The sequence below is a fragment of the Gopherus evgoodei genome, chromosome 10 (genome assembly GCF_007399415.2).
Source record: "Gopherus evgoodei ecotype Sinaloan lineage chromosome 10, rGopEvg1_v1.p, whole genome shotgun sequence".
NCBI lineage: Eukaryota > Metazoa > Chordata > Testudines > Testudinidae > Gopherus > Gopherus evgoodei.
In genome coordinates this window covers 69,643,284-69,659,824 of record NC_044331.1, presented here as the reverse complement: position 1 = coordinate 69,659,824, position 16,541 = coordinate 69,643,284, and the positions used below count along the sequence as shown (strand labels likewise).

The window sequence follows — 16,541 nt, the reverse complement described above, 5'->3', positions numbered from 1 at the left end:
CAAAGCTATTAAGCACGTTAGGGAATATTCTCATCCCTTTACACTTGGTAAAAGGGCTGGAGTGACATAGAGTGGTGTAATGAAGCGAGACTCACCACCAGCAGCGCCTCCTGCTGGTCGTCCTGGGAATTAGCTCTTCTATGGCCCAGAGCACCCTCGGCAGGCTGGGGTCTCACCTGCCACTGGCCCCATGTCCCTTCCAGGCCCCAGGGCCTCTTTCCTTGGGATTCTGCCCTCTATAGTACCCCTGCTCTGGGTCTCCCCTCCCAGCGGAACCCCCTATCCCCACCTTGCCTCAGTGGCTACTGCCAGTCACCACCTAGCTCCCGCTCAATGGGCAGACCACTCATCACTGACGGGGGTGGGTTTGGACCTGCTGCCTTTCCCTAACCCCAGGCTACACCTCTGTAGACCTTGCACAGGATCTGCAGCCTGGGGAGTTGCCAGGCTGGAACTCCGCAGCTCCTTTGCCCTATTCCCCAGCACTACTCTACTCAGATCCCCTTCTCTCCCAGGCAGCCAGATCCTTCTCTCTCTACAGCTGGAGAGAGACTGCCTTAGCTCCTGGCTCACAGCCCTTTTATAGGGCCAGCTGTGGCCTGATTGGGGTGTGGCCCCAGCTGTGGCTGCTTCTCCAATCATCCTTGTCTTTTCTCTAAGAATGTGGTCGCTGCCCTGTTACAAGTGGCCATAAAAACTCTTGATGTATCCAGGGGAGAATTCCTCTAGTGCAGGAACTGAGGCAGACAGCTGCAGCTGTCCTGTGAGGATCTCTGTGCCAGCTTTAATATAGCAGGCATGCAGGGGGTAGACCTATTGAGGCAGGAGGGGTGTGTCAGTGGGGACCTTTATTAATGTTACTACAGGGGTGGGAGACATGCGTGTTAATCCTTATTCCTTGAGATGAGAATGTACTCAGGACTAAACTGCTTTCAGAGGGGCATGGATTTCACCCCCATTGTTTATTGTTCATTGCCACTGGTATTATTCTAAAATATGAAAAATCATCATAGAGTGCCCCAAAGATAAACACCCTTGATGTAACAATAGTTAAGTGCTTTGTGAGCAGAGGCCAAGACTTTATTGGCAGGAAAGATTTGACACAATCATTATGTATTGAGGAAGCCAGTTGATCCATTTGCTTGCACTCTCACAACTGAAATCCTCCCATTGACTTTAGTGAGAGTTGGATCAGGCCTCAAATGGAGATCTGATTACTTTGTTATGAAACATCCTGCCCTTTAAATGTTTAGCTATTCATTTATATCTGCTTTTACAGGATGGGGATAAGCTGATCAGACTTTGGATCCATGAAGTTTATCGAGTTTTCTACGACCGCTTAATTGACAATGATGACAGGGAGATGTTCTTTAAGATGGTAAAAGAAACAACATCAAACAAATTCAAGCAGAGCGTTGATAAGGTACACTGGATTATACACTGAGAACAGTTTGGACAGGTAGATGGGACTGACAAATTTACAAAACTAATTCAACATTTCAGATATACTGTAGCAGTATGAGAAAACAATTTAAACCTTCTCCATTGGTGCACCCTCAATATGCAAGTTAGGGATCTCATCCTGCAAATTACTTTTTGCAGGTGGACTCCTGACTTCAGTGGGGCTCTCTCCAGGAGCAGGAGATCACCTGGAATGAGTAACTGGCAGGATTGGGGCTGAGGTAGTTAGTCATGCTGTTATTTGATTTGTGCCTATTTGGAAGGGTCCATACGTGCTGTGGGTATTTTATTAGGCTTTTTGGAAACTTAGACATATACTGGACATTGAAAGCAGAATGCTCATATTTTGAGGTATGCATATCTGAAAAACAACATTTCAGTATACATTGTTTTGGGTTTTTTGGTCTAAAATAATATACTGGAACAGCTGGAAGATAGCATTTCCACAGCAGTAGGACCTACTACTATGTGGATATGTATGAGTATTTCTTTAGAGAAAAAACTGAGTTTGAATTATCAGTTGAATCTTGTCTTTTTCATAGGTACTGAGTCATCTGTCACCTACTGGCAAGATCACCGATAATAATATCCGCAGCCTCTTCTTTGGAGACTACTTTAAACCAGACAGTGATGTAAAAGCTTATGATGAAATCACAGACTTAAAGCAACTGACAACTTTGATGGAATATTACCTTGATGAGTACAACAATATCAGCAAGGCACCAATGTCGTTGGTCATGTTTAAGTTTGCCATTGAGCATATCTCAAGGATATGCAGAGTACTGAAACAGGACAATGGTCATTTGCTTTTGGTGGGAATTGGTGGGAGTGGGCGACAAAGTGCTACCAAGCTGGCCACCTTCATGAATGCTTTTGAGCTTTTTCAGATTGAAATCACGAAGTCCTATGGCAACAACGAATGGAAGGAAGATGTGAAACGAATCATGCTGCAGACTGGCGTCAGTAACAAAAATGTGTCTTTTTTGTTCTGTGACAATCAAATAAAAGACGAGTCATTTGTGGAGGATGTTAACATGCTTTTAAATACAGGTGATGTGCCTAATATCTTTGCAGCGGATGAGAAGGCTGACGTTGTTGAGAAAATGCAGGCTGCAGCAAGGACGGAAGGCAGGAAAATCGAGGCTACTCCACTTGCTATGTACAATTTCTTTATTGAAAGAGTGAAGAAAAATTTACATATTGTCTTAGGTCTGTATATAACACTCAGTGTCTTATTCTAAATCTTTCTGCCTCTTAACTGTTGGTGGACTTAAGAACAATATACATTCTTTCCAGCAATGAGTCCAATTGGAGATGCATTCCGGAATCGACTACGAATGTTCCCTTCACTGATAAACTGCTGCACCATTGACTGGTTCCAGACCTGGCCCACTGATGCTTTGGAAATGGTTGCAAACAAGTTTTTGGAGGATGTCGAACTCGAAGATGAAATAAGAAAAGCGTATGTGTTTATTTGTCAAGAGGGTTCTGAAGCTGATAATCACATCTCCAGCTGAAGGATCATATAAGGATAACATCACAGCTATGTGATGCTTCAGCTGAAGATGTTATCAGCTTCAGCTCAAAGTGTCAACATACCCTTAGTTACAAGAGTGCAACTCCATTGATGTTTTCACAGGGTGACACTGGCCCTGTAAGACTGGTCATTTCACCCATAGATGGGGCTTAAAAGAGGACACCTGGGCTCTAGAGCCAAAGGGAGACAGACCTGGTGAGTCAGAACTGCCTTAGAGTGCAGATGGAGTCAGTCAGGAAAAGGGCAGGTGAGAGCTGCCTGAGGGGTCTCTGAAAGAAGACAGGAAGGCATGGGTGAGAACTGCCTGGGAACAGAGGAGAGACAGAAGGAGCACCAGAGAGCACAGGTGCTGACTCCATGAGTGCTCCAGGGCTGGAACACCCATGGGAAAAAAATAGCAGGTGTTCAGCACCCACTGGTGGCCCCACCAATCAGCTCCTCCTGCTCCCTCCTAGCATCTCCTGCCCACTGCAGATCAGCTGTTCGGTGGCATGCAGGAGAAGGGCAGAGCAAGGGCAGGGTGCGCTCGGGGAAGGGGGAAGAACAGGGTAGGAAGAGGCATGGCGGCCATGGGAAGAGGTGGAGCGAGGGTGGGAAGAGCCAGTGGTGGGGCTTGGGGAGGGATGGAGTGGGGGTGGGACCTGGGGCAAGCAGGGGTTGAGCACCCCCGGTAAAATTAGAAAGTCGGCACCTATGCCAGAGAGTTGCCTGGGGGAAATCTGCAGAGGGAGGAGTTGCCTGGAAGCCAGCAGACTTTGCTGACCTTCGTGAGCTAGAGAGCCGGGGCCAGAGAGGGTTGAAGGCTGGGGTGAGGTCTGCTGAGAGATGCCAGAGCAGTACTTGAGGGGTAAGCGTGATGGGAGACACTGAGATGACTTGGGATGCTGATAGACCGTTGGGGATTCGGTTTATTATGGGTTTATACATACAGGGCTTTATTCTGTAATAAATTAACGCTGCAAGTGCTATATATACCTCTACCCCGATATAACATGACCTGATATAACACGAATTCGGATATAACGTGGTAAAGCAGCTCTCAGGGGGGACGGGGCTGTTCACTCTGGTGGATCAAAGCAGGTTCAATATAATGCAGTTTCACCTATAACGTGGTAAGATTTTTTGGCTCAGCGTTATATCGAGGTAGAGGTGTATATTCAGAAAGACTGCTTAGACTATTTCTGGGAACTACTGAAGGGGAAATTGGGGCAGGCACATTAGTGATGCTGCTGCCAGATGCTGGTGGGCACCCCAGTTGGGAGCCATCCTAGGACAATAGTCAGTTTGGGTCTGTGTGGGTTTATGGACCAATTTTTATTGGTGCTCAATACCTGAAGTTCCCTTTGACTTTAGTGTGAACTATGTTCATTCAGTACCTTTTAAAATCCTCTCTGAGAAAAGAATTTAGCTCAGTATATTTTAAAAAATGGACTAAATTTTGCTCTCAGTAACACTAATATAATTTCATTGACTTCTGTGTAGTTATTTTGGATTTACATTGGAGTAAGCGAGAGCAAACTTTGACTCCATTATTTTAGATGCTAATAGAAATAACCAAACAGTTAGTAGGACACAAAATTGCCAGGATTAATATAAAGAGATATTTTCATTCATATTAATATGTAAGATTTTCCACAGGGTTGTGTCAATGTGCAAATATTTCCAAGAAAGTGTGAGAGAACTCTCTGTCAGCTATTACAGCACACTGCGAAGACACAACTACGTAACACCAACATCTTATCTGGAATTGATTCTCACCTTTAAGACTCTACTAAATAGCAAGAGGCAAGAAGTTGACATGATGAGAAATCGTTATCTTGTGGGTCTTCAAAAACTTGAATTTGCATCTTCACAAGTAAGTTTAGACAGAAAACTTGAAGAATATTTTTAACATAGCATATGGTTAATTTAGCACACAGCATCTGCTAATGCTAATAGGAGTTGCAAGCTTAATTCTCTGTTCACTGTTGTGTTAATAATTTTCCTCTTAAAAGCCACCAGCAAATCTGAGATTCTTGCTTAGCTATTTTAAGAAACGGTGGCATGTAACTTCAAAGAAGATCTCCTAATCTAAGATTGAATGGAGTCAATGCTACTTAACCAAACATGTTAGAAAAGCTTTGCTAAGTTCAAGTAACATTATAGTTTTCTCAGAGCCCCAGTTGAAGAATCTCTGGCAGCATAGTTTCTTCAAGAGCTTTCGTGACATTGGCTGCGCATGCCTATGCCTGTTCCTCCTTTCAAAATGGGAAGAAGATGCAGAAAGGGAGTTACTGTTGCATGAATGAGCATTACCTCTTGAGGAGATTTGCACTAGGAAATCCACCAAGCCCTCAGCTTCCCAGCTTCCCAGATCCTCTCCCTGCTGCTCCTGGAACAGACCCTGGCAAAACAAAGGGGCTTCCAACTTCTGTGCACTTCCCTAGTAGAGGAGAGCAGAGCACCCCAAGGATCTGCTGCTATTCCCACTTCTGTAACCCTTGTCTGGTTTATGCTGGATTTGATTCTCATCCATGCATGTAAATGGAGGGAAGCATTGGGGTCCACCAGCTGACTATAAGAAAATCAAAACTGATCAGTTTATTTTCAGTGTCCAGGCTGAGTGAATTGCAAAAACTAAAGACATTACAATATGAAAAACACATTAGATTTTTAAAATCTGCTTCAGTTTTAACAGGAGGAGATCTCAGTAAAATAGGTAAGAAGGCTACTTTTTAAAATGTGATTTGTATGCTGAGTGTCCTTTTTTAAATTGTACTATGTGTCATAATAGCTTTACCATTTTCTACCTATCACACTGAGACAGGAAATGCTCATGCAAATTACCAGGATTTCTCTCACTTGATATCTTCACTAGGTTGCAGAAATGCAGAAGGAGCTGACTGCCCTGCAGCCTGAACTAATTCAAACCTCTGCAGAAACAGAGAAAATGATGATCCAGATAGAAGAAGAAACGATCCAAGTAGATGCAAAGAAGGAGCTAGTATCTGCAGATGAAAAGGAGGCTAATGATGCTGCGGCTGTTTCCAAAGCTATTAAGGTAGTTTACAACGGCCTGTCCCTGTTAGGTACTGAATCTGCCTCAACTCCCATCAAAGTAATTGGGGGTTGCAGAGATAGATGCAAAGTACTTTACAGGTGAGGCCCAAGTTCCTAACAATGTAATTAAAAAAACAAAAACATGAGAGATGATGATTGAGATGTTAATAATGTTAACAAATGTTACCCTGTCTGTATTTAGTGATGGCTGGATACTAATTCTACAGTGCTCCCAGAATTCCTTTTTCCAGTCCTGACTTTAACATATATCTTGCACACGTCATTCAAGGTGCATCTCAGATCTTCCTGAAAGGGAAAATTAGTCCCCTTAAGCAACTGATTAAAGAAAGAGATGGACCTAATTACATGGGTGGGGTATGTTTCCAGGATTGTTATTTATCTGGAATAAGTCTCATACTCAGGACCGGTGCTAGGGTTTCTTGCGCCCTAGGCACATGGCCATTTCGCCACCCCCCCGCGCTGATCCCGCAGCTCTGGTGGAGCTGCCACAGTCATTCCTGCGGAGGGTCCGTTGGTCCATGGCTCTGGTGGAGCTGCCGCAGTCATGCCTGCGGGCGGTCCACCGGAGCCGCGCGAGCAGCCGACCATCCACAGGCATGACTGCGGCAGCTCCACCGGAGCCGCGGACGAACGGACCCTCCGCAGCATGCCTGCAGCAGGTCAACCGCAGCTGCCTGCCGCCCCCCTGGCAAAATGCCGCCCCTCGAATAATCCTGGCACTCTAGGCGATTGCCTAGGCTGCCTAAATGGTAGCGCCGGCCCTGCTCATACTCTGCATAAAGCACCAGTAAACAGGTTTTATATAGAGACTCTATAAAGGGTTCCGGGGATGGAGAAATCTCTTCCCCACAGCTGATGTGGGGCATAGTGCAGTTACTCTGTGGCTGCTATATGCAGACAGGAGCCATAGTCTCTAAGCTGGAGCAGCAAGTTATGGTATGCCAAGCCCACTGCTTTATGTGGGGCTTTTGTGGTGTTATGGTATTTTCAGTTTGTGGACACATTACTATGCCATGTCACTCTGTCAGCCAATCCATAGCTCCACTCCCCACTCTGTGCTAGTGTTCCTGAGTTCTACAGCATGTAGGAATAGCTTCTCAGACCACCATTTCCCATGCACTGGGACTGCAGTAGCTCCAAAGCAGTGGGGCCTTCTACAGATCCTAGAATTTCACCTGTAGTCTCTTGACTATGTCTACAATGCAGTTAGACACTGCAGCTGACTTGTGCCCACTGACTCAGGCTCACATGGCTTGCGGTATAAGGCTGTTTAATTATGGTGCAGATGTTCGGGCTCTGGCTGCAGCTTGAACTCTGGGGATTTCCGACCTCACAGGATCATAGAGCCCAGGCTTCAGCCCGAGCACACACATCTGCACTGCAGTTAAACAGCCCCTTAACCTGAGCACGACAAGCCCAAGTCAGCTGACTCGGTACAGACATACCCTTGGTGATAGCAGACAGGCCTACAAAACATGTTGTCTTGTTACAATGTTGCCCAGTGAGCCTAATATTCCATTCACTCTAATGAATGTAGCAGAAACACAAGATGTGTGCTTTACAAGGATGAGATTAAGTCTTGGACACTAGGAGATGAGGTGTCCCAACACAGTATCCCATCATCAGGTTGGAAACTGTCCTGCAGTGCTTTGTGTGTGACAGTCTTGTATATAGGCCAGGAGTTGCAAGTCATTAATCCAGAACCCTGTATCCACACTACTGGGGAATGAGATGGTCATAAAAAATTATTATTATTATTTATATTATGATAGTAACCCAGGAGCCTCAGTTATAGGCCAGGACCAAACAGCCTCAGAGGGAATATCTCCATGATCAGATATTAGTGGCACAAAGGCCTCCATGAGAGATTGTGAGAATCTCTAGCACTGTCTCAGCTATTGCAGAAATGCAAAACATATACAACTGCTGATACTTGGGGTTATCTCTGAAGTTATTGCTATATACTGTATTCTGCTGTAATAGTAACATGCACATGGTAAAAGAAATGAGCTGCTCAGCACACTTCTGATGTTCCATGAATCTGTAACTCTTCCCCACCCCTCACATTTCTCAGTACCTGCAACATGTCAGCAGAAGCATTCTGAAGATGTTTAAATAGTGAAATGGAGATATCCCTTGGGCCTTCAACTGTAAAAAGGAACATGGTGGTGACATACAGTTAAAATGACTGTGTTTAGAGTAATACACTAAACTGTCAGGACAGATTATTAAAATAGTTATCTCTGCTTGAAATGTACTGCTATGTACATTTTTCCTAGTTAATTATAAGTGCAAATGGTTCACTAATACCTCATTAGCATCTCTCAGCTCGTGTCAGTCAGTTTACAATAGACTGTAAACTGCTTCAAAGGGTTAAAGCATTCTGTTCAATGTATTTTCAGGAAGAGTGTGAAGGGGACCTTGCAGAGGCCATGCCAGCTCTAGAGGCTGCACTCTCAGCTCTTGATACCCTGAACCCCTCAGACATCTCACTTGTCAAAGCCATGCAGAATCCACCAGGCCCTGTCAAGCTTGTTATGGAGAGTATCTGTGTAATGAAAGGAATGAAACCAGAGAGGAAGCCTGATCCAAGTGGCAGCGGTAATAATACCATTGTGAAAGCTTAGGGACTGTTTGTGTCATCTGTGTCCTAGCTGAGACACAGTCAAGTATTCTGCTTTACATTCACACCGAGCTAAGATTTGCAGCTGCAAGAAGGATGCCTCAGAGAGCTCTGGTGGAGTATGCTGCACTATTGTACCTTACACCTGCATGCTCCCCTCCAGCACCACCTGCCAAACACTACCAAGCATGTAGGGGAGGTAGAATCCAGGCTATGCCATACTTCTAGATAACCACTCCTGTTGCACCTGTGGAGCATCTCTAGTCATGCTAGCCAGACTTTTGCACAGGGGGATTAATAGGATTAGTATTGTGTCACACATAAGCATACTGGATGGAAGAGGGGAAGAGATGCCTTTTACCACCTTCTCCCCTACCTAGTGCACCCACAGTTTATCCCTTAATAATTAGGAATTAATAGTATAAATATTGCTTTTATTATGTAAATTAGGAAGGAAATCCTCAGAATAGGATTTATTTAATAAAAGTCAACCCCAAAAAACTTTTATAACCATTTGTTTCTCTCTCCCTTTGCTTTTGGCAGATTAAAATTAAAATTGTTGTATCGTTAATGTACATGCCCACTAAATTTCAGTTCAACACAGATTAATGATGCTGTGTCCTTATTTGAATTTTAATATGTAAGCATTTTTCTAAAATTTGTTAACTGCAGCGTATGGCACAAACCTACAACAAGATAATTAGTATTAGCTATTTCGTATCAGTGCTTAAAGTATTTTAATTTTAAATACCTCTGATTTAAGCCTGATTTGATTTATGTGCAATACAGGTAAAATGATAGAAGACTATTGGGGAATCTCTAGAAAGCTTCTAGGAGATCTGAAATTCCTTGAAGGCTTAAAGACATACGACAAGGAGAATATTCCTCCTGCTGTAATGAAGAGGATCCGAGAGAGGTTTATTGAGCATCCAGATTTTCAGCCGGCTGTCATAAAAAATGTGTCATCAGCCTGTGAAGGTTTATGCAAATGGGTGAGAGCCATGGAGGTGTATGACCGTGTAGCTAAAGTGGTTGCTCCAAAACGTGAGCGCCTTAGGGAGGCGGAAGGTTTACTTGAAATTCAAATGAAAAAGCTAAATACAAAGCGTGCTGAACTTAAGGATGTAATGGACCGTCTCCAAGCTTTGAACGATGAATTTGAAACCATGAATAACCGGAAGAAAGAATTAGAAAACAACATTGAAATCTGTTCACAAAAGCTGGTAAGAGCTGAAAAGCTGATTAGTGGACTTGGAGGAGAGAAAGATAGGTGGACAGAAGCTGCACGATTGTTGGGAATCCGATACACAGATCTTACTGGTGATGTTTTGTTATCTTCAGGAACAGTGGCTTATTTGGGAGCCTTTACTGTAGACTATCGCCTTGAATGCCAAAAGCAATGGCAGGTCCTATGCAAGGAGAAGCACATACCATGTTCCAATGATTTTAGCCTCAGTAATACTTTAGGGGATCCTGTCAAAATCCGTGCCTGGCAGATTGCTGGATTGCCAGTTGATTCATTTTCAGTTGATAATGGTATAATTGTTTCTAACTCAAGAAGATGGGCTTTAATGATTGATCCTCAAAGGCAAGCCAACAAGTGGATAAAAAATATGGAGAAAGCTAACAAGCTTTCAGTTATCAAACTGTCTGATACAAACTATGTGAGGATACTGGAAAATGCTATCCAGTTTGGAACACCAGTCTTGCTTGAAAATATTGGTGAAGAACTAGATGCTTTCATAGAACCTATATTGCTAAAGCTAACATTCAAGCAACAAGGTGTGGAATACATGAGGTTAGGTGAAAATATAATTGAATACTCAAGAGACTTTAAGTTTTACATGACAACTCGCTTAAGGAATCCTCATTATTTTCCTGAAGTGGCTGTGAAAGTTTGTCTACTCAACTTCATGATTACACCACTAGGTCTTCAGGACCAACTTCTTGGAATTGTAGCTGCAAAGGAAAAGCCTGAGCTGGAAGAAAAGAAAAATAAACTGATCATAGAAAGTGCGGCCAACAAGAAACAGCTGAAGGAGATAGAAGATAAAATCCTTGAGGTTCTTTCCAAGTCAGAAGGAAACATCTTAGAAGATGAAACCGCAATTAAGGTTTTATCTTCATCCAAAGAGCTATCTGAAGAAATCTCAGAAAAGCAGGAAATTGCATCTGTAACTGAAATGCAGATAGATGCTACTCGAATGGGTTACAAGCCAGTGGCTGTTCATTCAGCAACTCTCTTCTTCTGCATCTCTGATCTGGCAAACATTGAACCTATGTACCAGTATTCATTAATTTGGTTCATTAACTTGTACATTCAATCCATTGCTAATAGCAAAAAGAGTGATGATCTAAAGGAGAGAATTGAGAATATAATTGAACATTTCACAGTAAGCATCTACAATAATGTCTGCCGTTCACTATTTGAGAAGGATAAACTGCTATTCTCCCTCCTCCTGACTATAGGAATAATGAAAGGAGAAGATAAAATAGATGATGAGGTTTGGCGGTTCCTATTGACAGGGGGTGTTGCTCTTGATAACCCTTACCTCAACCCAGCCCCAGAGTGGTTGACTGACAAATCATGGGCTGAGATTGTACGTGCATCCAGTCTAAAAAACCATCATGGACTGATGGATCATGTAAGGGAGAATGTTTCAAAGTGGAAAATGATTTATGACTCTGCAAAGCCCCAGGAAGAAGCATTCCCAGATGTATGGAAGACATTAGTAGGGCTAGATCGTATGATCATTCTAAGGTGTTTAAGACCTGACAAAATCATTCCAGCAACACAGGATTTCATCACAGAAAATATGGGAAGAACTTATATAGAACCACCCACTTTTGACCTTGTGGGAAGTTACAATGATTCCAATTGCTGTGCACCTTTGATTTTTGTATTATCACCAGGTGCTGATCCTATGGCAGGTGAGGTTAAAAAAAGATTTTAAATTGAAATCTTTGCATGATAACATGTGGGCTCTTTCATTTAAATAGTCCCTTTATAGTACAATAAATTAATTGTAGTAGTATTAGCTTCGTATTTCAAACATTCTTATCCTTCCATGTGTCCTTTATCGTGTAAAAACACCTCATGGAAACACACCAAAATAGGGCAGAAATTGGGGAAAATAAATTATAATTATAATGCTGATTAAATGAAGAAATCTCCAATCTTCGGGGGTTTAACAAGATTTAGATTCCAAGCCAGATTCTCATTTATATTAAGGCCCTTTTACACCACTCTTTAAATTGGGAGTAATTTACATCTAAAAACAGCATCTGTCTGGGAGATTCATTCACACATACCACCTGACTACTTTTACCTTTCTTTATTTTTTAATTGACTAGAATCAGATTAACATATATACCTTTAATCATATTTCTGATTATATAAATAACATACGCAACATGGATCTATTTGCTAAAAGATTTTGTGTGCGTTATATTTTCTATAATAGGTTTGCTAAAGTTTGCTGATGATCTTGGCATGGGAGGTACAAGCATTCAGACTATTTCACTTGGCCAGGGCCAGGGTCCAATAGCAGCAAAAATGATATGTCAGGCTATCATTGATGGAACTTGGGTAGTGTTACAAAATTGCCATCTTGCAACCAGCTGGATGCCTGCTTTGGAGAAAATCTGTGAAGAAATGATAGTGCCTGAGAATACCCATGAAAAATTCAGGTAGAAGCTTTAATATTCTTCCATTTTCTTTGGGATTACTTCCCATATAAATTAGGATTGCTAGTAGAAAGGAACAAAGAGGTTATATGAATAATTATCACATTAGAATATTTAAAGATCATTGAGAAAATAGCAATATGTAATCAAGACACCATCTTTTTTGTGTAGTTATTCAATTTATCTAATCCACATGTTTCTAAAAATATATTTAAATTGCAACTGACTCTTATATTAAAGTTTAAAACTGATGCAGTTCAAGACTGAGGATATGTAATCAAATATGTTTCTGTCTTTACCCTGTTCAGATTATGGTTAACCAGTTATCCATCAGAAAAGTTTCCTGTCAGTATTCTCCAGAATGGCATCAAAATGACCAATGAACCCCCTAAAGGGGTTAGAGCAAACCTCCTACGTTCGTACCTCAATGACCCAGTGTCTGATCCTGCATTCTTTACTAGTTGCCAAAAACAAGAAATGTGGCAAAAATTGCTCTTTGGACTTTGCTTTTTCCATGCCCTGGTTCAAGAAAGGAAAAATTTTGGCCCGTTGGGTAAGATTTGGATCATTTTGCAGACTTTCTAAAAAGCATTAGCAGTTTTGCAATATGTTACTTCAGTCTTGCCTCCAGAACGCCAGCCAGAAGCATTACCTCCAGCATTGTGACAAGAGGATGGTCATGTTATCTGATGATGGCTGAGAATTTTTATGTGTGTCAGCATTGCATAGAATATAGTGAAGCAACATTTAAAAGCTATTTTGAGGTTTTGGGCTGTATAAATACACACAGGTTCCACTCCTGAGGTTCTTATTCAGACAAAATTGCTATGAAAGTCACTGGGAGCTTGCACAGTAAACATAGTATGTATTTATGTTGTTATAAATTGCTGTGTTATTGTTATTATTATTTTATTACATTTCTACATAAAAAACTGTTTGTCAAAAACAACTCCTATTCAAATTTTCATTTTAAATAATTTACCTTTTTTATTAATAAAAATTGAATTTTACTGTTTTTTTTTTTACTTTTTTTATCGAGCAAAACTAGTACATGTGTTTCTTTAGTGTAGCATTTGAATTTATTTAGCTGCAGTTAATTGGCCACACAATGAAAATTTCCAAAAGCATAACATATATAAGAATTTGAGTTGTGTTTTATTTTTTGTAAATAAGTCTTACATGACCAACAAATATGGTGTGGAATTATAAGTTATTTTAAAAAATATTTAGGGACAAACTCAGATGTCATATATTCCATTGACTTATATGGAGTTCTGCCCGCTTACACCAAGTCTGAACTTGGCATGCACATTGTATGCTTAACACAGCATTGCTAACTTATCATACAAATTAATCACTCTATACACACAATCTACTCACCCACCTGATCATGCAGCCGATGATAAAAGAAAAATATTTGACTTGTCTGTCAGAGAAAGATACCTGTCCTAGATGACTAAGTGGGTACAGTTTTGCAAGGTTGGTTTGATATATAGTGACATATGGACTATGTTTTATTCAGATCAGAATTATTCAAAATACATGTCACAATGATCACCATTAAAAAGACAACATCTGCCAAGAGTTTATCTTACATGTTACCATTTCCCTATACTTAGGATATGAAATAACTTCCATATCTTTGATAGCACTATGTGATATGTAGTAATTCTTGTTAAACATTATCTTTTTAGTAGCAACCATTGTACCCATTTAAATGCACAACAGTTAGATTGCTAGAAGGAGGATATTTGTTTATTGATAAAAAGTAAAAAGTATAAGTTCAGTCAGTCACAAAGGTTAAAAAATTGAAATCAGTCAGAATTCCTATGGTGTCCCTATCCAGCTGATTTCAGATCAGCTAAAGCATTGTACATCTATTAGAATACACTTTTCAGTTGTGAGCAGTGTCAAAATGTCAGGACCTATGGGCACATCTTTAATTCTTTTGAATTCAGTAAGTAATTATATAATGTTGCACTGGGATAGAATATTGTTAAGGGTAGCTATCTCGAACTTGGGCAGTAAACACTCAGGCAAATGCGTAAGCTTCACTGCATAGTTATCTAGTGACAGGAGACTGTTATTCTGTAATAACAACTTCATACCAATGTCATTATTTCCTAAGCACAGTTATCAGGACTATATACCACTGCATCATGTTTTTTTTTAAATTGAACAGGTTGGAATATTCCATATGAATTCAATGAATCTGATCTTAGAATCAGTATGCGACAGATCCAGATGTTTTTGAATGAATATGAAGAAATCCCATTTGAAGCTCTGACCTATCTAACAGGTATAGAAGTTGCACTCTGTAATGTACATAGACTGATGGGTAGTTTATAAAAATAACTTCAGGTGATGAATGATAAATGGGATAGATTCCATTTACTTATTCTTTCTTGCCATCCTCCCTCCCCCCAGCCAAGCGGCTATATCCCCAGGCATAAGATTTGAGTAACTAGATCATTGTTGTAGTTTGCATAGCTAGAAATGTTACTCATGGTCCAGAAAAACTCCTGGGCTTTGATTAACATTTGTCAAATGAAAGCATCAACAGCATCTGGGTCACCTTGGCTGACAAATACATCAGAGCATGATATATTCAGTGCTGGAGATTTGCCAGGGAGTGTGATAATCCCCCTCCCTTGTAAGGTATTGGGGATTGCTCTGTGCCTTGTAAATAGTTGATATAATATTTTCTGGTAGTCACAGTCACCTAAATATTGCTCATTCTTCAGCTAGAGGCCTGCTCATGGATACCTCCCCTCCTAACCTCCAAAACATGATTTCATGCTTCTTTGTAGTGAATAGAGAATTTAGTTACATGAAAAGTAATATTGGGATAGTATTATGGAAAGAAGATATGAAAATAAACTTGTTTAATGTAACAGGTGTGACTGCTTGGCTGTGTTTCCCCACTTTGTATGTAGGCTGTTATTTTCTCTTCCCTGGTATAAAAGTTTCTATTCTCTTAGCCCTGATCTACACTACAAGTTTATGTCAGCACTTTGAACTCAGATGCACTAGCCAGGTAGACAGGAAAAACCCCGGGAGCTTTTGAATTTCATTTTCTGTTTGGCCAGTGTGGTGAACTCAGTAGCACAGGTGACCATGCAGTCCCTCCAGAACATTTCTATGCTCCCCCTGTCATGTCTGTCCCTGAGGTTATCGCAGATTAGAAGACGAAAAAAATGCACTCGGGATGACATGTTTTCCGAGCTCATGCAGTCCTCCCTCACTGATAGGGCACAGCATAATGCAGGGAGGCATTCAGTGGCAGAAGCCAGGAAAGAATTGCTGTGTTTGCTTAACAGCAAAAATATCATGCCTTGCTAGCAATCCTGCCCGAGGCAGGTCACTGTGTCACATGCACTCCACGCTATGTCAGCCTTGGGCGGGGGCATGACCGCTTTGTGAGCAGGAAGGCCATAGATACAGACATTGCATTAGGTAACTTCTGTAGCTAGAGAAAACATTCCTGTGCATTTGGCAGAGTCTGTGGCAAAAAAAGAGAAGCCCCTTTGTGTAGTGGTTATCATGTTCACCTAACATGTGAAACGTCCCCAGTTCAAAACCAGGTGGAAACAGGTCATTGCTTCTTTTTCTGACTCTCCTTCTGCATTTTTAGTCTTAGAACAGACTGAGCTCTGAAATTTTACTTTGAATTATATCAATTATGAGTTAAATAATATGGAAGCTCTCTCTGAGTTATAGTTCTGGTTCCTTACCCTTTCAGCTGCTCTGATAAATTAACATTTTTGTTAGGGGCAGGGGAAAATTTTCATGAAACCTTTTATAGGGACTAAGTGCTATCTAGGACTCTGAAATAATCTTACCATGGCCCATAGCATGCAATCCTTTCTTCTGGATTTGTCATTCCACAAGCTGAACTGCTCTATTGTTCAGGCTTCATGGCCATGGGAGCAAGGGGCAGGCTGGGGTAGGTGCGACTGCACAGTGCTGCCAGCTGGGAGAGCAGCGTGAGGTAGAAGCCTCCAGCTCGCATGATATTCCAGGCAGGACTGAATCTCCATGAGACTAAACTAAAAGAAGAGAATGACCTGGCGTCACTCCTATTCAGTGCTCTGAGAGGAGGATAGCCATGTCTGTCCAGGCATCCCTGATTGACCTCACCGAGGTCTGCCAGCTGAGCAAGACCCCGGCTGT

The 16,541-nt window shown here is 41.6% G+C and overlaps 1 protein-coding gene across 2 annotated transcripts in view; it reads left to right on the top strand.

Moving 5' to 3' along the window:
• DNAH3 (dynein axonemal heavy chain 3) overlaps positions 1–16,541 on the top strand; it is a 111,871-nt gene that overhangs the window by 85,893 nt on the left and 9,437 nt on the right. For both annotated transcript variants that reach the window (XM_030578529.1, XM_030578530.1), the window contains 10 exons: positions 1,280–1,423; positions 2,004–2,670; positions 2,758–2,923; positions 4,637–4,853; positions 5,856–6,038; positions 8,461–8,659; positions 9,471–11,612; positions 12,146–12,371; positions 12,677–12,921; positions 14,551–14,667. In XM_030578529.1, the coding sequence (XP_030434389.1) occupies positions 1,280–1,423; positions 2,004–2,670; positions 2,758–2,923; positions 4,637–4,853; positions 5,856–6,038; positions 8,461–8,659; positions 9,471–11,612; positions 12,146–12,371; positions 12,677–12,921; positions 14,551–14,667 (4,306 nt within the window). The remainder of the gene's footprint in view (positions 1–1,279; positions 1,424–2,003; positions 2,671–2,757; positions 2,924–4,636; positions 4,854–5,855; positions 6,039–8,460; positions 8,660–9,470; positions 11,613–12,145; positions 12,372–12,676; positions 12,922–14,550; positions 14,668–16,541) is intronic.